Source organism: Rhinolophus sinicus, chromosome 12 (genome assembly GCF_057876585.1).
Source record: "Rhinolophus sinicus isolate RSI-liver-muscle chromosome 12, RSI-T2T, whole genome shotgun sequence".
Lineage (NCBI taxonomy): Eukaryota > Metazoa > Chordata > Mammalia > Chiroptera > Rhinolophidae > Rhinolophus > Rhinolophus sinicus.
Window position 1 is genome coordinate 8,669,587 of NC_142512.1, and position 25,124 is coordinate 8,694,710.

The 25,124-nt window shown below is 39.1% G+C and overlaps 1 protein-coding gene and 1 long non-coding RNA gene across 2 annotated transcripts in view; one reads left to right on the plus strand and one right to left on the minus strand.

Moving 5' to 3' along the window:
* COX10 (cytochrome c oxidase assembly factor heme A:farnesyltransferase COX10) overlaps positions 1–20,411 on the minus strand; it is a 124,549-nt gene extending 104,138 nt beyond the window's left edge. Inside the window, exons 1-3 of the mRNA XM_019712524.3 lie at positions 20,240–20,411; positions 16,305–16,426; positions 14,241–14,562 (exon numbers count right to left, since the gene is read on the minus strand). Coding sequence (XP_019568083.2) covers positions 14,241–14,562; positions 16,305–16,426; positions 20,240–20,282 — 487 coding nt within the window. The 5' untranslated portion in view covers positions 20,283–20,411. The remainder of the gene's footprint in view (positions 1–14,240; positions 14,563–16,304; positions 16,427–20,239) is intronic.
* Positions 20,412–20,542: 131 nt separating this feature from the next.
* On the plus strand, positions 20,543–23,842 carry LOC109435006 (uncharacterized). The gene is made up of 2 exons (XR_002135918.3): positions 20,543–20,875; positions 23,669–23,842. It is a non-coding gene; the product is annotated as an uncharacterized LOC109435006 (long non-coding RNA).
* Positions 23,843–25,124: the final 1,282 nt, after the last annotated feature.

A 25,124-nucleotide genomic window follows, 5' to 3' on the forward strand; every position in this document is an offset into this window, starting at 1 on the left:
TAAAAGGCTAATCTGTTCAAAATTCTGCAAATGGTGGCAAGAGTTCATTTTAGTGTTTTTTTTCCATTGAGCGCCTATGTTTTGAGCACCTATTATGTGCAAGGCATGAGCTAGGCAATGGGAATGCAGCAGTCACCCAGAGAGAGATGGTCCCTGCCTGCTTGGAGCTCACACACTGGTGAGGACCCAGAGAAGCCAACAGGCACGGCAGCACCATGTATGGGCGCTTCTGTGGGGAAGTCATGCATGCTGGGAAGAGCATGAAGGGCTTTCTAACCTACTCGGCTGTCCAGCCTGATGTCCAACTTTCAGACTAAGGCTAAGCAGGAGCGTGAGGTGGAAGTAAGTGTTGGAGGCAGAAGGCAGGGCAAGCACAAAGCCACAGGGAGAGTGGGTGCTCCACATAATCCTTCTCTCCCCTCCGGATAAAACATCAGTGTACATACAGGTAAAGACACACCCTTGCGTTTTTTTTTTTTTTTTTTTTTTTTACAAAATACTGATATGTTCAAGTCCATCTTCTCACTCTTAACTCCAAATTCACTACCCCCCTTCTTATGATATAAAAAAATGAAGCTATTGAGTAAAAATGTTTAATAGTTAATCTGTTAATACTTAAACAGATAACCTTCCGTGTTTCCCCAAAAATAAGACCTAGTCGGACCATCAGATCTAATGCGTCTTTTGGAGCAAAAATTAATATAAGACCCGGTATAATACAATATAAAATAAATATAATGTTAATACTATACTATTATACCGGGTCATATTAATTTTTGCTCCACAAGATGCATTAGAGCTGGTGGTCTGGCTAGATCTCATTTTCGGGGAAACACGGTTGTAACATTCTTTTAAAATTCTCCATGTTTCATGCCTTGATCTTAATAAATGAGATGCTACCATACTATGGTTTGAACTGGAAACCAAGCTCTTGATAACATCCCAAGCGATAATTAGGCACCTGGGCACATCGGACCTGCAGGGTTGAGAAGAATCATTTGGTCCTCTCTAGAGAGGCAGGTAACACTCTCCACAGACGGGGAGGATCTGCTTGGACTTGCAGAATCTCAGAGGACTCCCAGGTGTCACGCTGATGAAGGCAGCTACTGATGGGAGGTTGGGGGGACAGGAAACAGGTAGAGGAGAGAAAAGGCAATGACAGGTGAGGATTCAGATCAGTGCAGTAGCAGGAAGTTGTGCGGTTCCCAGTTAATGAGAACTCAACCTCTACTTGTCTTAGAAATGGGAAGCAGTATAGTCTCCTGGGAGAGAAGAGGGGGTAGGGGAGGGCGCTGAATGAGTTCTCCAGATAAGAAAAGTTTCTCAAAGTATGTCCTGGGGACCATTCGTAACAGGTCCATCTATTAAAATATAGATTCCTAGGCCCCACTCCAGACCTAGAATGAAGGAGTTTATGGAGAAGAGGCCCAGAAATTTGCATCATAACAAGTACTCCAAGCTTCTCAGGTGGCAAATAAAGTTTTAGAGCCATTGAAGAGAGTGAAGTTCTATGGGTTGACGGTGGAAATTGTGGTGAAGAAGAAAACTGAGCAAGATGCCAAAGGACTCAGTGGCTGCTGGAGTGGAACAAGGACATCAAGGAAAGTTTCATGGTGTCACTTGGCTCATTTCCTTATTCAGCTCAAGTTTCACCATCACCCTAAACCTTTTCAGTGCAGATGTACACTTGGGCTAGCTGGCTTTCCTCTGTGGCACAGGCCCGTACTAACAACTCCCCAACACAAACTTAGGATTCTCAAAATGCAGGTATCATAATCAAGGTGATAGAAAAACTGCTGACAGATCAGTACACATCTACAATCACTACAGGAAAAGTAAGCGTTGAGTTGGCAAATGAGTCTTATTTAAATACTCTGCATATGAAGTGCATGTGTGAGGCTACAGTCCCAGAGCAGACGAAGGGGTGGTGTTTTATTTTCGCTGGAAAACTGGGGAGTGGGCAGCCTCACATCCACTTCCTAGATGGGGATACACTGCGTAATGAGATAGCCCAGTGGGTGTTACGAGGACACAGAGAAGTTGGCTACTGACAGAGTTGACTAGACTGGATGCTAGATGCTTCAGCTTTTAAAATGACAGAGGTGAGAATGATGCCGTATGTTACAACCTCCCTTGCAGCTAGAGGCAGCCATGTTGTACTCTACTGGCCAAAGAAATATAAGAAGTTCCTATCAAGAGCTTCCCTTCCCAAATAAAAGGCCAAGTCTTGTAAGGAGGTTTCTGCCTTTCCACATCATCCCCCTTCTTCACTCTTCCTGCCTGGAATACAACATGATGATGGGGGAGGCAGCCATCTTGCGGGCTTGAGAACAAAAGCCACAAGCTTACAATGACAGAGCAAAAGGAAAGAACTAGTTATGCTGACAACATCCTTTAGCACTAGCTCTTCCCTCTTAATTTCAGACTCCCTGATACAAGAGAAAAATAAACGCTTTATTTGTTTAAATCACTGTGCTTCAAGTTTTCAGTTATACGCAGCTGAGCCCACTCTCACCTCACTGTTTTTTCTCTTCTCTAAAGTTGTCAATATTTTTTGAGATGATCATCCTTATGAAATTTCTCCTTATATTCCTCTTGTATCTACCACAGCACTTTACACTTACAGTCAATTCAATGAACATCAAACTGAATTTAAAACAATGATATCATCAGAAAACAGAATAGCCTAGATAAATGTATATTTCATCTAAATTAGAACTGGCTAAAGCATCTACATGGCCCACCCCCACCAGAAACCAACTGAAATGGAGAAATAAAGATCAGAGAAAAACCTACATCAGCAGTAAATTAAGTTGAGGATACTATAATCCTCAAGAAATGCTTGTCAAATACAGTACAGATGACACTAAATTGAAGATAGTTGCTGAGAGCTGACTTACTACTTTCATTATTTGAATAGCAAAAAATTAGACTACCTAAATATCAACTAAGAAGGAAATGGATAAACATGGGAAACACAGGCGATCTGACAGTGCCCATTATTGCTTCCTGATGTGGAGAGGTGAAGAACAAGGAGCTGAGGCCAAGATGGACCATGGATGAGATGGGCCCACTCTCTGAAAAGTCCCTTTACCATCACAGCAGGAGTGTTTAGACACAGCTGCATCACAGGTAGAGGGAGAGAGAAGCGGTCACACCAGAAAGAGAACATCATTCTGAGAAACGTACAAACGTTTCTGTGTACCCTAGTCCTGTGTAGGAAGCTACCAACTAACACTGCGTCCTGGCCCAGCAGGGTGTTCTTTCAGCTCAGAAGGAAGTAGCACCAGAGAAAAGGCTGGGCACAGACACAGTGTATTCTGGGAGCAGAGGCAGACTACACTAAAAACCAGACTCGGAAAGCAGGACTCTGGCACTGCATGGTTTCAAAACCACAGTGAAAATATCCTGTAGAGAAAAAGTTTCCCTGCTGGTAGTTCTCTCCGCATCTCCTTCAGGCCACAGGAATGTTACTCCAGTAATGTAAACTGACGGCCTCCATCCTTTGGCTTAAATCGCAAGAGGAGAAGTCCAATGTCAAGTTAAACTCAGGTGATGAAGAAAAATCCAACCATGGATTCAGTCCATCAATACATAATAAGCACTTACTATGTGCCAGGCATGAGGAACATAACAATGCAAACAGACAACACGCCCTGTCCTCACAGAGTTTACATTCTTTTGGGGGATTTACTACTGTCTGGAATACTCTTGTCTTCATCCAGGAATGGATAAAGATGAAGAGACGTAAAGTGATTCAACGTAGGACATAAAGATTCTACAACATAAAAGAAAAAAAATGGCCAAAAAAAGGAGGTTGAATGTTTTTATGAAAAAGATGCACAACAGAACTAGTAGACTGTAAGATCCTTGTAAACCGTAAGATCCTTGCGGCAGGGGCTCACACTAACACCATTCATCCCACTCACCATACTCACCCCATTCTATCCACGCCAGTTGGAACATAATAGGGACTCAAGGAATAGCAGGTGAATGAGTAGAATAAATAGGAAAAAATAAAACAAAACAAATCCATGAAACAGAAAAAGTGGGTTAAGAAAAGTATACAGAAGTAAATACTACTATAGTAGAACGTTAAAAGTCTTACTCTTTACGAGGATCTTATAGCCTACTAGTTGTGTTGCGCATCTTTTTCATAAATATAGTCAACCTCTTTTTTTACTCTGCCACTTTTTTTCTTTTATGTTGTAGAATCTTTATAATGAGAATAAAAAGTAGACAGCATAAAATCAAATCAGAGCTGTATATAATACATCTCCAAGGATCCTTTGGAATGAAGCAAAAAATTATAGTGAGGAAAGCAGATGGAGAGAGGATAATAGAGAGGCAATTACACCGTAAAATGAAATAATTGCTATAAATATGAAAAAGGATATAACCGGATCATTATTTGATTGGCTCCCTGAAAAACTCAAGAAAATCAACTCAAAAAAGTATTTTTCAAAATGCCTCAAAATTAATTTATCAGTAAATGTATATAATCTATTTAAAGACAACCATAAAATTTGAGAGGCATAAAAGAAGACTTGGATAAATGAAGATAATGAATATGGTAAAGATCTCGATTCATCCCCAAATTAATCTATAAACGTGTTGAAATACCAATTAAAGTACTAATAGAATTTGGGGAGCAAAGGGGATTGAGGTTTGTCCAGGGATAGAGTTTCACAAATTCTTAAATTTATGAGTATGACATTCAACACTGGTTAATGATTTATTAAAAACTGGGTATATCTCCACCTTATACCATTTTCTATAAGTGAAAAATTTTAATGTAAAATATAAAATTATAAAAACATAGGATAAAAACAAAAATAAATATTTATGAAACTTTTGTGTGGGAGAGAGAGCCTAAGCATGATACAAAAGCCAGAAACTGCAAGAAAAAAATATTGATAGATTTGATTACATAAAATTAACATTTGCACATCAAAATAACAATGAAAACAAGAAGCAAACAACATATGAAGTATAAGACATTTACAATAAGTATAAACAATGGATTCAAATCTTTACTGTATAAAGAACTTATACAAACGATAAAGACAAACACTGAAGAAAGGATAGACAGGCCATTCACAAAAGAAATACAAACTGCCAATCAACACATGGAAAATACACTTCACAGCAGTTTTAAATACAGATTTAAAAACTCAAGTGCCATATTTCACCCATCAAATTGGTAGCTATTTAGTAAAATATACTATTACCTAGCATTCATTGGTGAAGGTAGGATGAGTTAGTTACTCTGTGACATCATAAACAGGTAAAACCTTTTTCAAGGGAGATCTGTCAGTGAAAATTGAAAGCTTTAAGGGTATGTACACCTTATGATACAGCAATGCCACTTGTGTGCACTTATCCTGAAAATCACCATAGATTTAACTTTGAAGATATTAATTACAGTACTACTTCTAATAATAATAGAAAACTGAAAACAATCTAAATGGAAGAGTGGTAAATAAATTATGCAATGGCATTCTATAAATATGCAATGGCATTCTATATATCCATTAAAAACAAGGTGTATTTCTAAGGATCTTTCAGAAATAAGTGTACAAGAACATGTGTATGATGATATTAAAAAAATCACTGTTTTTAATAGTAAAAAACTAGAGACTATCTAAATGTTAATTAATAAGAAAATGGTTCAGTACATTCAATGTATACACACTACGGAATACCAGCCAAACTTAAAAAAAAGGAGGTCGTTTTAATTACATTGATGAGGAAGCATGCCTATTTAGGGCAGAAAGGAAATAACTGAACAAAATGTGTATTATGACCCCATTTTTATAACACAAACACAACAGAAACTATATATGCATTAATATAATATAATATAATATAATATAATATAATATAATATAATATAATATAATATCCTTTCTTGAACCTTTACTATGTGCTAGGTTTGGTACTAAATTATTTCTCTGTATTGTCTCACATAATTTTCACGGTAATCCTATGAGGTAGGATTATCCCTATTTTACAGATAAAGAAACTGAGGCTTAGAGATTTGAAAAAATGTGCCCATTATCACAAAGTAATACATGATAGACCAGTGACTCCAACCCTGCCAGTCTGACTCCAGAGGTTGTGCTATTAATATTGACATTACAACACAGACTGCTTAGAAAAAGATTGAAAGATTGCAAAAGATTGGTTATTGAATGGCCTGGAGGAGCCTTTTTGCATAGTATGTGTTTTTGTCTTAAGAAAACACTATTTTTAAAACTTAAAAAAGTCACCAAAAACAGAGTAAACGTATGAACACAAGATATGCACAGAATAATTTTTAAAAATTACAGAATGTATTTATGTTATTAACATTTGTTTAAAAAGCAAAAATATATGAATGGGATGTATAGAAAAAACCTCTAGAATACATCAAAATCATCAGAATGGTTACTATCTTGAGAGAGTGAAATTATAGGGGGATCCCAATCTTCTCATTTTTTATCTGTATTTTCCATTTTTCTAAAGTAAACACTTAATAGTAAAAATACCACTTTAACATTTAATAAGCATGAAATTATTAAGGTAATTATTTCAAAATGTAAATTAAAATTCAAGAAATTACAACTCTACTCAATATTTTTATGAAAATGTGGAAAATCTCATATATTATCTGATAGCTGAAGACTGCAGAACGCTTAAAACTATACAAGCAATCTAAAATAAAATAGCATCCTCTATTCCTGTTTTTTTTCTTTTAATAAAAAGCAACATTCTAGGCCCCGGGGGGATATACATTGATAGACTGTAGTTTATATCAGTTCCATCAAGAGCGTAACAATCTATTTTAGTGTTCTGGTCTCAGAAAATGTGTTGTAGCTTTTCAGCACAGATGTTATTCAGGAAAAAAATTCTGCTTTTTATTGACCAATATTAAGTATAAATTCAGTTGAGTCACCAAAGCCTCTTATGATCTTAATCCAAATAAAATTTCTTTACCCCAGTGTGGTCCTTGCAACAAACTACAAAACACATTGTAAATAGCTCAGTTGGCAAGCAAAACTCAGGGGAGACATATCATTATTTCTTTATAAACTCAGTCTTACTTCCTTTCATAGAAGAAAAATCTTTAAATGGCATTAGCACCAGCAAACATTTGGCCCAGATCCTGGCATAAAACGCCAAGGCGTCAAGCTGCTGCGACCCTACTGTCCTACAAATGACCACTACACAGCCCTTCACTTTTTCTACAGTTAATTTTCCTCAGTATATTACAGCTATAAACAAAAAGAGGCCAAGAAAGAAAGGCTACTTCTATAAAAGTGATTGCTGACTTCCAGATATTTCTGCCACGGCTATCATTAGCTATGAATGAATTGCCCAAGATGTTAAAGAGTCCAAAATAAATCAATTGATAAAGAAAAAAAATCCTGCTGACTCCAAGACATGTGTAAATTCAAGTAATAAACTAAATAGGGAGGGAAAAGGTCAAGTAAGAGGATAGGGGTCACCCAAAGGGTGCTGCCTCTTTAAATGGAATAAGCAGAAGGAAATGACTTTAATTCAATTAGTTCATCCAGAAACCTGGGGCATGGAATATATAAAATGATACTAGGAGAAATTTACCGTCCTGGGACTTTTCCGTCTCTGGCTCCAGGAGAGGCTGCTGCTCCCTTTCTTCTCTGTGCATCTTGCTTTTACATAGCTCTCTTGTGTGGTCCAGATCCTGCCCAGCTGGCTTTCCTTCTGCCCAGCAGGGAGGGCTGCTCTGGCTCTCACTAGGTGAGCTCTCCCACATCCAGCCAGACCACTGGGCCTGGGACCGCATTCTGCCTGCACAACACCTACTTCACTTTCTCAGAAGGGTGGTCTAGGACCACCTAGCATCAGATCATCTGCTATTCTTGTCAAAAATGCAGATCTCTGGGTCCTGACAGCAGCCAGCACGCACCATTTGAACACGCACGCCCTGTATACTCCTTTGCACACTGACATATGGGGGAACCAACGAGTTGATGTGCACCATACAGCACAGTCTGTACTAGTAAATGAGTAATTTAATCATTGCTTTAGACTTCTGACACCATGTTTTAAATATCAAAACCTACATCAGGAATGCTATTCAGATATACAACAGTATAAGGCATATAAAAGGGAAAACAACACAACAATAGCAAGTATGAAGGAAAGGAAGATGTGGCAAAAAACCAAAACAAAACAAACAACAAAAAAACCCCTAAACTAATGATCATACTTTCCTCTTTGTTCCTAAAGAAATAAGTGTTATGAGAATAAACTTTAAGGAATTATTTTAAATTAATTAAAGTAGCTCTTTTAAGACTCCAAGGAGAGGAAACATTGATGATTATTTCCTGATTTGGCCGTCAGTCAGCACTGACTTCCTAACTGTCAAATAAAATAACTTTCTAGCCAGGCATCTTAGTAGAGCTCTAGCATCTGAAAGTGTTGCTCACTTCCTTTATGAACCATGTCTTCTCTTCCAGCTTCTGTGACGAAGGCCTCCCCTGTCTTCCTTTCTCTGTCTATGTATTTCCTTGCAGACTCCATTACACACTTAACCCAATCCTTAATAGGGGATGTATCCCAAAGTCCTGTCCTTGGCCCCTTCTCCACGCTGACCCTTGGTAACCGCGATCGCTAGCACGGCTCAGGGCCAACCCCATGCTGAGGACCTCTTGCTCTGCCAGCCCAGTGTTCTATCTGGGCTCCTGTCCTTCCCAGCCCGCTGCCCACTGGCCTTCTTCACTGGATATGCCAGTGGCAACTCAAATTCCATGCGTCCAAAACTGATCTCATCACCATCCCCACAAGTTTCTTCCTTTATTGTTCACATTCTTAAATCTCAACACCACCACTAATCCAGTCTTCATATGAGAAGGCTGGAAGTTTTCCTAGAGCAGGGGCAACAAACTCAAATGCCTGTGGGAGCACCCAGGTGACAAATTTATTTTTTATTTAAGAAACAAGTATATAGCTATTAACAAAGTCATTTCTATATAGTCTGCAAATGTTACCTTATTTAATATTAAGAACAACCCTCTGAAGCAGGTATTATTATTATTATTATCCCTAGTTTACAGATGGGTAAACTGAGGCACAGGGAGATTATGGAACTTGCTCAAGGTCACTCAGTTAATAAGAGCCCGGATTTGAATGCAGGGACGCTGGGCCAGGGCTCACCACACTATGCCCTCTCTCAGAGGACTGGGCAGAGTGTAGGATAATAGGGAGCATAGAGCCCCGAGAACCAGAGATTGCTTGCTTCTTCTGTCAGTGGTCACGCTCTTTGCCAACTCCAGGTCCGAAACCTTTTGTTTTACGTCTCCTCAGTACTCTACCACATCTACCGTTCTGTTAACTCTGTTTCCTTACTATTCCTCTATCTCTGTCCCCCTCCATCTCTCCTTTCCCTCCACAGCCTTAGTTCAGCTCCAAGTCATTTCTCAATTGGCTACCACTGGCTTCTTTGCCAATATCCTTGCCTCTGTCTACTCCATGTTCTATAGCTGGGATCAGCAAACTTTTTCTATAAAGGGTCAGACAGAAAATATTCAGGCTTTCTAGGCTATAAGTTTTCTGTCATAATTACTCAACTCTGCAAATGTAGCATGATATCAGTACAGAACAAATGGGCATGGCTATGTTGCTTGAAACTTTATTTACAAAAACAGGTGACCCTTGAGCAATAGTACTACCACCGCAGTCTTCTTAATCAATCCTACTCCTTATGTTGAAATACATCTACATGGTCCCCAAACCTTAGAGAATATAACAAAAATACTAAAGTACAAAAAAAAAAAAAACAACCCACAAATGAATGCTTTTACAACTATAGGATGGTAAAAATCTTTCTACGCATAAAAAACCCTAATTAATTTGAATACATAAAAGTTAAAAATTTTAGCAGGGCAAAATGAAACAAAACAACAAAATATCACAACTAAAGGGAAAAAGTAAATGTAAAAAAATTTTTTAAAAATAAATATGATGGATGAAATGGTAATTTACGAAGTTCTAAAGAATCAGTAAGAAATGATGGCGGATACAGGAGAGAAATAACAGAAGGAAAACTACAAATGATCAAAATATAGAAAAAGATGCTCAACTCCACCAAAACTCAAAAAATAAAAACGAACAGACACAAAAATCTTTTGAGTTATCAAACAGCAAAACTGGTGAAGCCTGCTAATGCACAAGCACAGGACAGGAAGGAATCAGATTTCCGTATGCTATTGGAGGGAATATAAATTACACTCTTTTTTAGGAACAAGCTAGTCAATCTATCAAAACTAGCATGTGCAAAGCTAGTGATTACATTTCTAAACACTTATCCTACAGACAGACTCAGATAAGTATACAAAGACTTATGTAGATAAAAGTTAGCCACAGAGTTGCTTTTAATAGCAAAAAACTGGAAATACCCTAAATGTTTACCTGCAGAGGATGAGTTAAGTAAATAATGGCAGTTCATATACTGGAGTATTATGCAGTGAGGTAAATATTGTCAGTGAAGGCTATACTGCTAAGAGAAAACGGCAAGTTGCAGAACTTAAAATGTAAAACCCTACCTTTATTTTTATATCTGCATATTTTTACATATAGAGAAGGCTACATTTCAAGCAGGGGTTTTATCTAGGATGAACGGAAAGGATCCTTTGTCAGTTTAAGATATATGCTTCTGTATTATTTGGATTTCTTTTTCTTACAGTAAGTTTACATGAATTTAGTAGCATTTAAAAGCAACTTGAAAGATAAATAAGACAAAGAACCTTCCAGGACTTTCTGCTGCTGGGGTGTAACAGCTAAATTCTTCAGCATGAAATATGCGTACACGCCAACATGACAAAATGGTCCTGCCTGACCTCCACCTCCACCAAGTGTCTCTCCTGCGTAACACTGAAGGCATCCGGCATTAATTACTGAGGCACACGGCCGTATTCTGAATACACCAGCTGGTGTGCCTTGGCATACAATCCTGGCCTTTGCTGCCTGGTAAATACCCCTTCACTTCACCGTCCTCCACAGGCAGAAACAATACTTCCTCTCTGGGTCCCCACTCTGCCTTCTGCACACATCTCTTATAATACCTACTGGTGGATACAGCAATAGTCCTACTAATAACAGCTAATTAAATGACTACTAGGTGATGGGCACACAGGTGTCTTATGCGCATTATCTCATTCAACCCTCACAATGAAGCTATGAAGTAAGTACTGCTGTCTCTGTTTTACAGGAAAAGAAACTAAGGCACTGGAAGGTTAAGCAATTGCTCAGGATCACATGAGTGTTAAGAAAGTGTTTTGGGTTTGAAATGCAGATGTATCTGACCAGTTTTATTTGTATATGTGTGTGTGTGTACAAAATCTCCCCATTAGACTATCAAATTCTTGAGGACAGAAATGATGTGCGAGTTATTTCTGTATTGCCAGCATCTAGCACAAAGGGGTATGTGGTAAACACCCAATAATTAATGAAGGCTGGCAGTCTCTTAGTATTAAAAGGGGACTTAATCGTCACCATCTATTACAGTTCCACCCACTACACAATGCAGGAATCCCTTCTTCCACTTCCCTCAAGGATTATGTTTCTACCTGGGTAACTCCAATGACAAGGACCACTGCCTTACGAGGCAGCCCATTTCACATCTAAATAGTCCCCCTAAAAACTCTCCTCCATAGGGAAAGAATCTGCCCCCTCGTTTGCACATGCAATCTCTGCTCTGCCCTCTGGACTATAAATTAGCAGCACTGTTCCTTTAAATCAACGGAGCTACAGGTGTTTGAAGGTGGCTGCCATGTCTTCCTGCTCCTTTCCCTCACCACCTTTCTCCCTCCTCCCTTCCCTTTTCCAAGCAAAACAATCTCACTCCCCAAGTGACAGGTCTCCATATCCCCTCTTCCCTGTGGCTGCCCTGCTCTGGAGGACGTCAGTCTGTCAATCCCCTCTCAATTCCCCCTACCAAGGAAGCAGCACTGTACCTGGATAGCCAGAAGTACTCAACAAGTATATGGCATGATTTCTGCCCTCAAAATCTTAGGAAAGTACACTGTACATTAAATAGACGATCAAGTGTTCACCTGTAATTACTTGCAAACACCTTTGAAGGTCTCCCACGTGCCAGGCACACTGCTGGGTACTTTAAATGCATTATGTGATTGAATTATTAAATGACTTATTATTATTTCTACTTTATGGATGAGGACATTGTCTCAACAAGGTCCAGGAACTGCCCAAAGTCTCACTGGCTAGTAAATGTCAAAGCCAGGATCTGAACTCAAGTCTGCTTGACGTCAAAGCCACATTCTGAGTTTCGAGAAGGGAGACGTGGACCAAGAGGAGGCAAGAAGAGGTTTCATGCAGAAGCCGTGAAAGGACCTGACTGGATATGAGAGGCAGCCTGGTCTCCCAGGGAAGAATGACTATGGAGGGGTGGAAGGGGATAGGGACGGGGAAAAGCACGTTTCCGGGGAAGAGTCTAATCATTTCCGATGACCATGTTCCTTGAAAATCAGGCAGAGTTGAGGCAGTACAGAGGAACTGTAGACTCCTGAGTAGCTTAGGAATAGATGGAAGCAGTGTTTTGGGAAAGTGAGTCTGGCGGCCCTGGGCAACATACACTGCAGTGGGAGGAGAATGATGGCAGAAAGAACAGTTAGGAGCTGCTGCAATAACCAAAGACCTCATGTTTTGGACCTAAACTAGGATGGTAGCTTCAGAAATGGGGATGAGAGATCACACCGGCATTATAAAAGATTCCATTGGTAACACCTGGATGTTAGATAAAAGAAGAAACAATGATTCTGAGATTTCTCATCTGGGGGGAGTGAAGAATGCTGGTATTACTGACAGAAATGGGACAATAAGAGAGGAGAACCAATCTGCAGAGTGAGCAGGAGCTAGGAGAGTGCACGCGTTAAATGATGGTGCACACGAGGAAAGAAGATTCTGCTGATAACAGACCTCATTTCTGATGCCTACATACTGAGAGGCCTCGTTTTTTGAATGACATCCTAAAATCACACCTTATTAATAGTCATTCTTAACATGTTAACAACACGATACACAAACCAGCTGTGTAAATGACAAAAGATAACTTCAGAAATGTGATGATTCTTTGCTCACCTATCAGGAAGCACTAAGCCATAATTTCACGGATGCCACCTGAAATTCCTCTCACTGTTTCAGAGTTGCACTATGAAAGTTTTACTATGATTCTTTGTCAAACTCCCTATGTCTGGGTGTCATCCCCCAAATAAGGTTTTTTTAAGTGAGCTTGGTCACTGAGGAAAGAAGTGGTCTGGTTTACCTCCCTTTACTCTGGATTTCAGGCTCAACTCTTGAAAAACCAACAAACAAATAAACAAAAACCACTTTCTCTGATCTTCTCTACTCTCAAAAGGCTCTCTGTTCTCATCTGTTTACTTCCTGATTTTGACTCAGTAACATTATTTACCACTTTATGTCCTCAAAGAGTACCAGGTACCCATTTCTTCTTATTCTCATCTAAGAAAAGAGAGGCGAGGTCTTCAATCTGCAGGATGATCCAGAACATATATTCTAAACAGGGTTAGGCCAGAATAAGCTATTTCTAAGTTTAGCCATGAGATGGGATGATAATAACAAAGCTTTGCCTGACTCACAGGGTGGTTGTAACAACCAAAGGACATAATTATGGGTTGGTACCCAAATGCATGCAATAAACTTTGGTGCCGTTTGCTACAAGTAGACAAAATATCTGGTTCTAAACCTCCTTTCAGAGAAGCACTCAAAATCCCTCCACACCTGGGACAATCCCAGAGGCCCTACAAGCAGCAAAACACGGCAGTGAGCTGGGAGGCCCAGTGGCCACCGTGGTGACTGCATACCAAACACAGCAGTCAAGTCTGTCCTGCTGTCAGAATGCAGACAGAACTCATCACCCTACTGCATCTTTCCAGGGCACTAGGTGTAAAAACACACAAGACAAGGAAAGAAGCAAGGTAAGTATTCTACTTTCATTGAAAATAAAAGAGAGTATTTTCAGTATAATGCATTTAGTACAATACTATTTACAATTCCGAGTAAATAGAATCCAGAAAATTTGATTTCGGATCCCAATTAAACTGAAGAGAAAGAAAATACCAAGAGAGAATCTGAAGTTTCAAAACATTCTTTTTGGGTCAGAAAATAAAATTAGCTTTTCGTTTAACTAAAAATAAAGTTTCAAGTAATGATCTAACTACACCAGACAAACAAAGTACCTGTGAGTTTGATTTTGGACAGTCGCGCCAAAATTCCTGGCAAATCGTCCGCACGCAGCTTCATCTCTTTCCACTGCTTTTCATCTTTTATCTCTTTGCCCACATCTACTGAGGCTTCAATTATTGAGGCAGATTCTAGTTCTATCACTTCTTCTTCATTTGGCTTTCCGGACAAAGATAGGCTGGAGGGTGAAAAAGGTTTCATCTCATATATTTCTGCTTTGGCTTGACCCGAAGATGTTTTCTCAAGGAAAGGAGATGCCACTGGTTCTGGCTTCGGTTTTACTTGCTGGTTGAGGCTTCTGTTCAGCTGAGTGACGTACTAAATTTAAAAAGTACATGTTACTATACAAAGCCCAAAATGCTCTTAAATAGTTTAATTACACCTTCCATCAGCCTGACTTTTACAGTATTTGAAGGTTTACCTTTATAAATATATGGTAAATTAACTAATATTAGAGAGCTCGTTACATGGAAATCACTAGACTAAGAGATATGGAGAATATAATTAATGCCTCAGCAATCGTTTTTCTAAACCAAATTCTATGGTTTAGAAAATCCTAGGAATTTCATTTCCTTAAAAGAAAGATAAATTTATTTCTTATTCATCTCCTCCAGAACTTCCCTTAACACAGTACCAGAAACTGGTGGTTTAACATTCAAATACAATGAAAATGTTTTCTATAATTAAGAGCCCAAATCAACCTGTTGACTTTCAATGTTCCTAGGCAAACAGTGCAGAGAGGGGCTCAGAGATTGTGCATGATCCAGGGCTAAGTGACATTACAGCAGTGTGGATAAGAAAAGAATGTGGGTTTTAGAGACAATCTCTATCACTTACTAGCAAAAAGTAATTGCCACTAGCATTTGTGGGGCACTTTATAATTTTATAAATGTGTATTATTATAGTTTATACAATATGTATTATCTCATTTAAGCTTTTCAACAGTTGTTACAAAAGGTGGATCATTATTAATATCTCTTTAATTTACAGATGAGGAAATCAGGGCTCAGAAATAAACTGACAGAACCAAGAGTCCACAGCCAATTAGTTATAGGTGGCCCTAGGACTTGGAGCCACCTATCCTGATAACTAGCTATGTGTAAGTATCTTTTCTATTACACATACTAGTCTTAGAAAGAAATTACAAACTCATGAATGAATCCAGAGTTCTGTTTACATAACAAAGGCATTATACATATTTGAGTTTGTCTTCTACAGATCCATGATCCTTGAATCCCAACTTTAAAAGTTTGAACGTCACTGAAAATTTAACTCTCTCATCAGAGTAAGTTTTATTAAGATTATAAGTTTTAAGTTAAAGTGGGCGTTTTGTTAAAAAAAAGATGAAAGAAATGTCAAATAGGACGTTCGGTTATGAATTTGCTATTATTTCATGCTTACACTATAATTATCTGAGTTTTTACCTATCATTTCTCCATTCTGTAATACTTTTCTATTTGAGAAAAAGGCAAATGATCTCATTGTTAGAGGTAAGTGACCATGTTGCCCACAATATCACGGAGCCAATATTGTACAGACCTAGAAGAGGACTTCACTTATCAACGCCCACTACAAAATGCCTAGCAAATTACAAACACTCAGCTCATTTGAATCTTCTCAGACGTGCATGTGTTTAAAAGACTTTTAAATGCACTGTAACGTAAGAAAACAGGAGGGTCACATTGTTAAAGCAATTATTTCTGTATTACTGATGTATTCACAGAACTTTGAAGAATTTAAAAAGATGTATTATAAAGTTCAGCTTTTCCTAATTTTAGTGTCATTGAAATATGCCAGAAGTTTTCAATCTTTCTCCAAACTTAATCAGTAAATTCAAGATCATACTTTTAAGCTCAAACACAAGAATTATTCTGGTTTTAGTTAAGAATAATCAAAACAAGGGATTAAAGTTTTGAATAAACTTAAGAGGACACTAAATAAAAGTCCTTTCCGAACAGTACTTCTTACAACTCTTCTTGTAACAGGAATTTATGAAATTCCCTCATACAGAGAAAGTAAAGACAGATAGCAGCAGAGTAAGGATGCTCTTCTGAACATACCATACGTTTGAGGAACGTAAAGTGCTGAAACGTAATCCACTGCTTATTGACGTTCCTAAAAAGATGCATAAATTTGTGAGGGGAGTCCCGCATAGCTCTTCTTTCTAGATACCAGACACAGCCTATAAGAGAAGGAAAAAAAAATGTTAAAATGATTAATGCTTCTCGTCAAATGATGAGTGTACTTCTCCAGAGGCAAAGCCAGCACCGTACTGCGGTAAGCACTGCACGTGTGATGGGTCAGAACTTTGAAATAATTTAATCCAGATTTGGGAATAAACGCAATTTATTAGCCCTAGTTACAGTTTAAGTCAGTTTAATTCTTTAACAGGGCTAGGCAAATTTTTCATTTCAGGATCATTATGCTTTTATTATATTAAATGCTTAAATGTCCACACTAAAGATATTTTTAAGAAGAAAATATAAAGCAATCAGTTCAGTTACTTTTAAAACAGTATAAAATGAGAAGCATAATTTTTCTCAATAAGTAACTAAACTGGAAGATATATTTCAGATTAATATTTTGGCTGTCAGGCAAATAAGCTAAAAGGGTGAAGAAATAGTTCTCAACAAAGTATGACTATCAATCTAGTTAGGAAGAAGCTATTTTTGTTGTATAGGAATTTGGCTTTTAATCATTATTCCAAATCTTCTCTCAAATATCAACAAATCCAATGCTTCTGTGTAAAACCTCACCCTAGTCAAGCCTTCAAAGTATAATGGTACAGATTCTCCCTTTCTTTTTAAGAGTCTCCCCTCCCATGGCTTCCATGACACTAAAAGCTCCTGGTTCTCTGCCACCTTCCACCCATCATTTGTCACTTTCCTAATGGTGTCTCTTCTTGCTGTGTCTGCCACTTTCAGGCAGTTGTGTTCCCACTGTTCAGAACACTACATAGTGTCCCTGAGCAAAAGCAATTATAGAGTAATTTTTTATCTTCAACCCATTTCTAGAGTTACTACGTATGCCTATTTCCAACTGCTCTCTTAGTATCTCCATGTGGATATGTGGAAATATGTCTTTAAGAACACTATTCTCGCCCATATCTCTATTCAGTTCTTTAGTGGAGATAAAACCAGACCTCCAGAGTATCTTGAATTCTTCCTTCATCATTTAATAACCATCAAGTCAACTCTGAAATACAGGTAAAATCCATTCACTTCTTTCCATTTCTACTGATCCAGACCCTTACTATCTTCTATTTGGACTACAGCAACAGCTGTAGGGTTCAACTGTTTGGACCACGGTAACAGTTATAGGGTTCATGCCAGCCAACCCAACTTCAGTAATTTCCTTTGTTCTCCAATTCAAGTTCCATAAAGCCAATGGTTTTCTTCCTGAAGCCCAGAGTCGCCCAACCATGTACTTATGACTCACTACGGCAATGCTGTCCTATCACTCCCCACTAAATACACCACACACGTCACAGTTTGTTCATCTTTATGTTGTTCACTTGCTTGCAGTGTCTTGCCTCACCTGTCAAATTTTCAAAGTCTCTTTCAACTACTCTATCACTTTATACACTTTTTTTTATACACTTTTTCACGGCACTTCTTAATGCAAATTGTTTCCACCATATTTTTTTAGTTCTTTGGTGGCCTGGACTTACTCACTTTTGCTACAACAGCCAGCAGAGCGCTTTCCACATAGTAATGAAATAATGTTTGATGACTGGATCACCCCCATAGCTTACTTGGACGATGGGAGGAACAATCACTGCACCTTGTAATACATGGCAATTATCTTAGACTGGAGATAAATCACTTCTTCACTGAAATCAGATTCTCAAACCTCAGTTAATATGCATACATAAAGGAATAGCAGTGTTTTTTGAAATTTCTTGAAATCAATCCTCAGATATTCTGGTTTTATTTATATTTTTGACTGTGTATATTTTCCCTTTCTGGACTTAACATCGTTGTTTCAGATAACAGGATTTCAATATTAAACGATTATTCAGAAGACATCAAGATTTTACTGTTCTGGCCCTTAATTTCAAAACCTGTTTGAAGTTCTTCAGGTCCAGTGAGAAACGCATGTTGCTGGGAGGGAAAAAAATCACCTTGAAAAATATCTCTCATGACTAAGTGGGTCAAACTGAGATTTTACAGAATGGTAGTAAGAAAAAATAAAAGCTAGGAAACAGCACTTTTAAATGATGAAAACACTTCATTTAGTCAAAACGTGTCACATTTCTATGAATTGGTGCCTAGAAATCAAAGACATTTAGCCCTATGTAAACAAATTGAGGTTTGAAGATACAGAGGATTTACAATAGATACATTAAAAATCTGGAAACATGAGACCATATCTACAATTCACCATCAACAATGAGTCGTGATTATAGGGCTTTAAAAATGAACTGAGCAGACAAATAACTGAAAGGTCCTGATTTTTTTTAAGGGCTATAAAATACTTTGAATGTTTAGAAGCAATTTTCGACATGACCATTAGATATCTAATGGTCTCTAATGGGACTCTTCCCAGATTACCTCTCTGCCACCCCTTCCAAACATGCTGCTTTCACATCAAGCTCTTGCAGTGGACCTTCCAAGTGGATTAGAGCAAGTACTACAGACGACTTACTAGCAGTTTTTTGGCGATTATGTTCATAGCTTCAAGACACTAAACTATTAATTCCTTCTTATCAGCACTGAAAAGTCTGATCCAGTAACAAACAATGGGGACCATATACAGCTCACCTACTGGAACTGGGGAATTCTGAGCAGCCAAGTGGAATTGTCCTATAGAAAGCTGAAAATACAGAACCGAAAGGCAGAAAAGCAGCTAGCCTAAGGTACACACGTTGGAAAAACCTCCTACAGAGGTGTTAATTCAAGCACGAAAAAAGGCTGAAAGAATACTCACAGTCAGGGATGATAGAAGTAATTCAAAAAGAATCACTTTTAAAAAGATCTTTTCATTACGGAAAATTTCAGTCATATACAAAAGCAGAAGAATACAATGAGCGCAATTACTTTTCCCTCAGCTTCAACAATTACCAATCTTGTTTCATTTTTACTCCCACTTCCCACCCTCTTCCCCACTTTTTAAAACAGAAGGGACTTTGGAAGTCATCTACTTCAATTGTCTCATTTTACAGATGAGTAAACTCAATTCCAGAAAAGTCAAAAGATTTGCCCTCAGCTCACAGACCAGAAAAGACCCATAAACTAACAATGCCACGAGAAAAATGAAGAAAGGAATTTCAGAGTCAGTGATCAATACTGACGGATGCTACAGAGAGCTTGTGATACATGGGCCTGAGAAAAGTTTCTGGGATTTGATCAAAAAGGAGTCCCTGGCTTCTATGCATTTCCAATATGGACCAGCGGCAGTATATTCCTCACAGCCATTAGTTATCATCCTAAACTACTGGGGACAAAATTATTCCCAATCTTCTCTTTAATATCTCCCTCAGGACAAATTTCATTCATTCACAAATAATTGTTGAGAGTCAACAATGTACACCAGGTACTATTCTGGGCACTGGGGACACAGAGGTGAACCAGAGAAAAACTGTCACTGACTTCACAAGGCTTCTATTCTAGTTGGGAAAGACACATGATAAACCAGTATATAAATAAATTACAGACCGAGGCTCTGATAAGCCAAAAGGCTCGTGGAGCTCTAAGGTTCTACGCTGTCCTCTCTCCTCCAGCCTCTACTCTATGAAAACCGAAAGAAACACCAGTCACAGCCCCTCCAGGGGAGCGGGATGGAGGCGGTGTGGACCGCCAGAGCCACAGTGCAAGACTAGACCCTAGTTCCATGCTCCCATCACTTCAGGCTACTCCAAGGGTCACATGCCGCCACCGGTGCCCAGCCGACCTCGCCAAGGGTTCCCAAGGTTGCAGGCAGCCGGAAGCACGGTGTCGCACGTGGCAAAAGAAGAGAACTTTCCCAGAGTCGAGCACGACAGCGGGTGCAGTACCTGTCAGGAGGCGTGAGGAGAGAGTGTGCGGGGATGCTGCCATAACGTCCGAGTCTGGCCGCTCCTCGGGATCCCCGTGTCCTCTCTCCTCACCGGCTGCAGGGCGCCGCCATCTTCCTTCCCCGCCCCCCGTGGGAGGAGCGACGCTTCCGGTCCGTCACTTCCGGCGGGAGGTTCGCGGAAGGGAAGGGCTGTGGTTGGAGGTGCTCTGAAAGCGAGGCGAGTGGAAATGCTGGGTTGAAGGTCAGAAGCTCGAGGTACTTTCGGAAAACGTGAGAGCACCGTGTCGCTACGTCTTCCGGAAGAAAAGGCCGCGCGCGAACTGCGGGCCCTCGCCTGCGGCTCTCAGAGGTTGCCGGGCGTTCTCTGGCCGCATCCGAGTGACCTCTTATGATGGGCAGGGCCTGGATGCGGACTGCTCGCGGGCAATTTAAAGTTACGTTTGGGATACTTCTTGGTGCCCGAATCGCCAAGAGGAAATGGTTCTTGGGACGATGCCAGCACGCGCCGGTCTGATCAGTTACAGCTACAGCTTTACTATATTCGCTGTCACATGGGAGGACCAATGAACTCGCGTTGCGTGTCCCTGATTCACACCAGGCAAGGGAAGCTTCAGAGTATCTCAAGGTGAAGAAGGTGCGTATAGTGGTTGAGATTTAAGGCTCTGGAATGAGATCGGTGTTCGAATCTGGGCCCCAACTTCTGGCCTGCGACCTGCTTGAGCAAATTACACAAGTCCTCTGAACCTCAGTTATCTAGCTGTGCAACAGGAATAATAATAGTATATATTTTATAAGATGGTTGAGAGAGTTAAATAATGTCTCTCTAGTGGGTAGCTCGGTGCCTACCCCATATAGGTACTAATAAATTATCACTGGTGTTGTAATATTAATTACTAGGGCAGATCTCCCCTCATTGTTTTTTTCATTTTGGAGTTCCACAAGTAAAGTATACGGAAGAAAAAAGATTCAGCTTTTGAAATAGGTAACTGCGATCGATAAGGGCAATTTCTGTCATCAACCATAAGGTGATAGCCATTTTTGTTCACCTCAGCTAACATTGCTGGGCACGGGGGATACTGAAAAGAATAAGATACCCCTGAGTCTGTAGGATCTTACACTATACCAGTGAGGGTCGCGGGGTTATCAATGAACGGAGTCAGTGGGGAGGGGTAATGTAGAAAGTGCTGCAGAAACACAGATGAGATAACAATCCTGTGTAGTTGGCTCAGGCAAGGCCTCAGATTTAAACTTGGTCCTCAGTTGAAGGAACAGTAGATTTTTCCTGCATACAAGTAAAAGAAAGGATACTCTATGAAGAGAAAAACAGCTTTAAATACTATGTTAAGAGTTTTGAAACTCCTTATAATTTTCCATCTGCTTTTGTACACGTGATGTTTATAACCACAGCAAATGTTATGAATAACACGTTAAGGCTCAAAGAGTGTTGGTAAGTGATCTGTCCAAAGTCACCTAGCCGCTGAGTTCCAGAACCAAGACCAGAACCCCTGATACCTGTTACAGTGTTATTGCTACCGTGCCATACAGGCTTATTCACCTAAGCGTCTTGAAGGGTCACAGTGTCTGTGATTTATAAAGCACAGTATTTCAGCCTTGGCTGCCGTCACAGTCACCTGTAGGGCTTTAAAACTTACAGATGCCTGAGCCACTGCCAGACCTGTTAAATCAAAAGGGTGTGGAATAGATGGAAGGGACCTGTACTTTTATTTTTAAAGCACCACAAGTGATTTGGGTACACAGAACTGAAAATTACTGGACTCTAGCTATTTATTTTTTCTACTTGACAATGCAGCTATGTCTAAAAGGTTGATTAACATGAATGTTTTATTTCATATACTCAGAAAATATGAATTCCCAAGTTTTCTAGGCTTATGATAGACACAGGGTTTAATGGAAATGTTCCTCCTTGGCCAACAGATTTTCCCTTCGTTTTAAAATCTTTCCAATTATAGGGTGAAGGTATGATCAAGTACACAAATGAATGTTTAGGTTATTATTTATTCAGGAACCAGAGTAAATGTTTTGTGGGAGAAATGCCTAAAAGATTAATACATTCTGGCTTGATTGGTCAGGAAGTACATTCATCTAATATTTATAATTAAGTTAGCTTAGGGCAATAGTAGCAAAGCATCCTCTTCTGAAAAACAATCCTTGGAGATACTTCTTCAAACAGAGGGTTTCATAATCATGTACATTGATTTAGTCACCCATAGCTGAAAGGGAGGCTGAGAAAACAGAAGTGATTGCAGTGATTAGCTTGGCCAGTCACAGTCCATTACTGTGGACCTAGACATATTGCTGTTCCAAATACTATGAAAGCTTGGGAAAGCTTGCTTCCCTTACAAACACACACACACACACACACACACACACACACACACACTTTTGGAGATTGGAGTATGTTCGAATTGACGATTTTTACTTATGCCAAGATGAATAAGATTTCCTGGTTTCAAATTATCTTGCTTCATTAGACTTACTTTCCCTAGACAAGTTTCCTTAGAAAACGCCATATATAAGCTCTGCCCTTTAGTCAATGTAGAGTAACAGGGCTTATAGAGGTAGGCCTCAGATAACATGGCTCAACCTTCTCATTTCATAAGCATTTGGAAACAGGTCCAGAGAGGTTAAGTAATTTGCTGTAAGTGATAGAACTTTGTTTCCAGATATCCAGGCCAGCACTTCTTTGTCTTTTTTGTTCCTCTCTCTCCTTGTATCATCTTCACTAACAAAATGAAGTAGGGAGGGTCCTACAATTACACATATTTATTTAACTTTGGATTTTTGGATTTTTACATTTTGAGTGAAATATATTCTGCAGATTATGTTTTTAATTATTTTGTGCAGTATTGCTTATGGAGATAAAGAATTAAAAACATTTTTAATCACGTAACTTTACCCCATAATTACAAAGTTGAGTTGTATCATTCAATCCTATATTAATGTGATCATTAACTACAGTTATCACTTACTTATGTATTTTTAAACATTCTAAATAATCAATATAAAGCTTTGTGTCTTGTCTCTTAAAATTATTGTCAAACTTTACCTAGATAATGGCTCTTTTTTTCCTTAATGTTTCAGCACTCAGTTAAAAACTAAGCTGTTCTTGAATCTCACTTTGTCCTGTAGTGTATTTGCTTCAAAATTTGAAAGCAAAATTAAAAAAATTTATCCTTAGAGAGTCTTTCTACCTGTATACTGTATACTGAATTTTATACTGTATGACATCTGAGTAGATGCTAATTCTTTCAAAGTCCAGAATAAAGATTACACAGCATCCCTTGCAGCTTGGTGTGACACTATGATTAATTTTCTGATCAGTGGGATATAAGCAGAAGTGATGTGTTTAACTTCTAAGTGTCCTTAACAGTAAATAACAGGTGTTTCCTTGCTCGCTGAAATTCAGATGAGATGGCTGGAATTTGAACAACATTTTGGATCACGAGGTCCAAGTCACATGTAATCACACAGGAGCCAGCAGAGCAACAAAATAGGTGGATCTTTGGATACCTACTGGATATGGAACTAGCCCTGGACTAATTATATGAGAGAGAAATAAATTCCTCACTTGTTTAACACACTGCTACTTTGGGTTTTCTGTCACTTGTAGTACTTCTTAATTCAAACCAATATACCATTAATGTGAATATAGATAAATAGTAAAGTTAAATGAACTAATATGCCTGGCTCATAGTCAGCTCAAAAAAAAAATTACAGCTCTTACTATTAAATGACTGTATGCTTCAAAAGGCAGCAAAAATAAAACATTAATTGTTCTTAAGTATTTTAGAAGGAAATTTGGAGTGGTAGTATTTCAAAAATGTGTTGTAACAAAGCAGCTTAATAAAGTTTATGGAACTAAGAATCTATAAAAAGGAAAGTGTTTTTTTAAGAATAAGGATTTTTATGTTCTTCCTATGCAATTTAAGAATGAGAGCATCGTGAGTTTATACTGTGAGTCCCAATTTGTTAGACACAGATCTGTGATGTGAAGAATGGGAATTATTCAACTTCATAGAAGTGTGCCTAAATATCATCCAATTTTTCTAGCTCTGGTATTCGCTACATTAGTTTTTCACCTATAATTTTTATTCCAGAGTGGATTCTACTTAATATTCGTTAGGATGAGTGTATCCCCATTCTTAGAGTACTAACATGTATAGGTTAAGCCCAGGATGTTACTAGGCATGTTGCTAAGAGTCAAGCTTTTGGAGAGAGGGTCAAAGGGATTAAAATACTGAGTTGCCACTTCATATCTTTTCTTTGGATTCAGCCTCTTGAGATTCCTGGCCTTTGGATTTTCCTCTCTTGAAATACATTGCTCACTCCTACCTATCACCATTGATGGTTCTTCCCCTGTTCCCATCATTTAGGGAGTGGGTGGGGACAAGACAGGTCTGGGTATGTGTCATGCAGGGTGTCATGCAGGGTCTCTGGTCCCCTTCCTACATAAGAAAGCAGGCATGGTGAGGCCAAAAAGAAACACCCACAGAGCCAGAGATAGGGGAGTCATACCATTATAGTCTCACTGGCAGCGGGATTGAAGACACAGGAAGCAGGATCCACACGATCTGCAACCTTCCGTTCACTTCTCTGCCAGCCAACCAACCCCACTTGCTAACTGCAATCTGCCATGCTAAGTGCAATCCGCTCTTGTTAGCTCAGACACCATCTTCTTGCTAGCCCCCATTTGTTGCTAGCGTAGCCACGGCAGGTATATTAGTGGCCAGTGGCTCACTGGTTACAGCTGACGGCCAACTAGCCACAGCTGATGGCCATCCAATCACAGTTGATGACCATTTACTACCCGACTGAGCACCATTTCACATGAGGGCGAGAGCCTGGAAACTGCACTCCTGGTT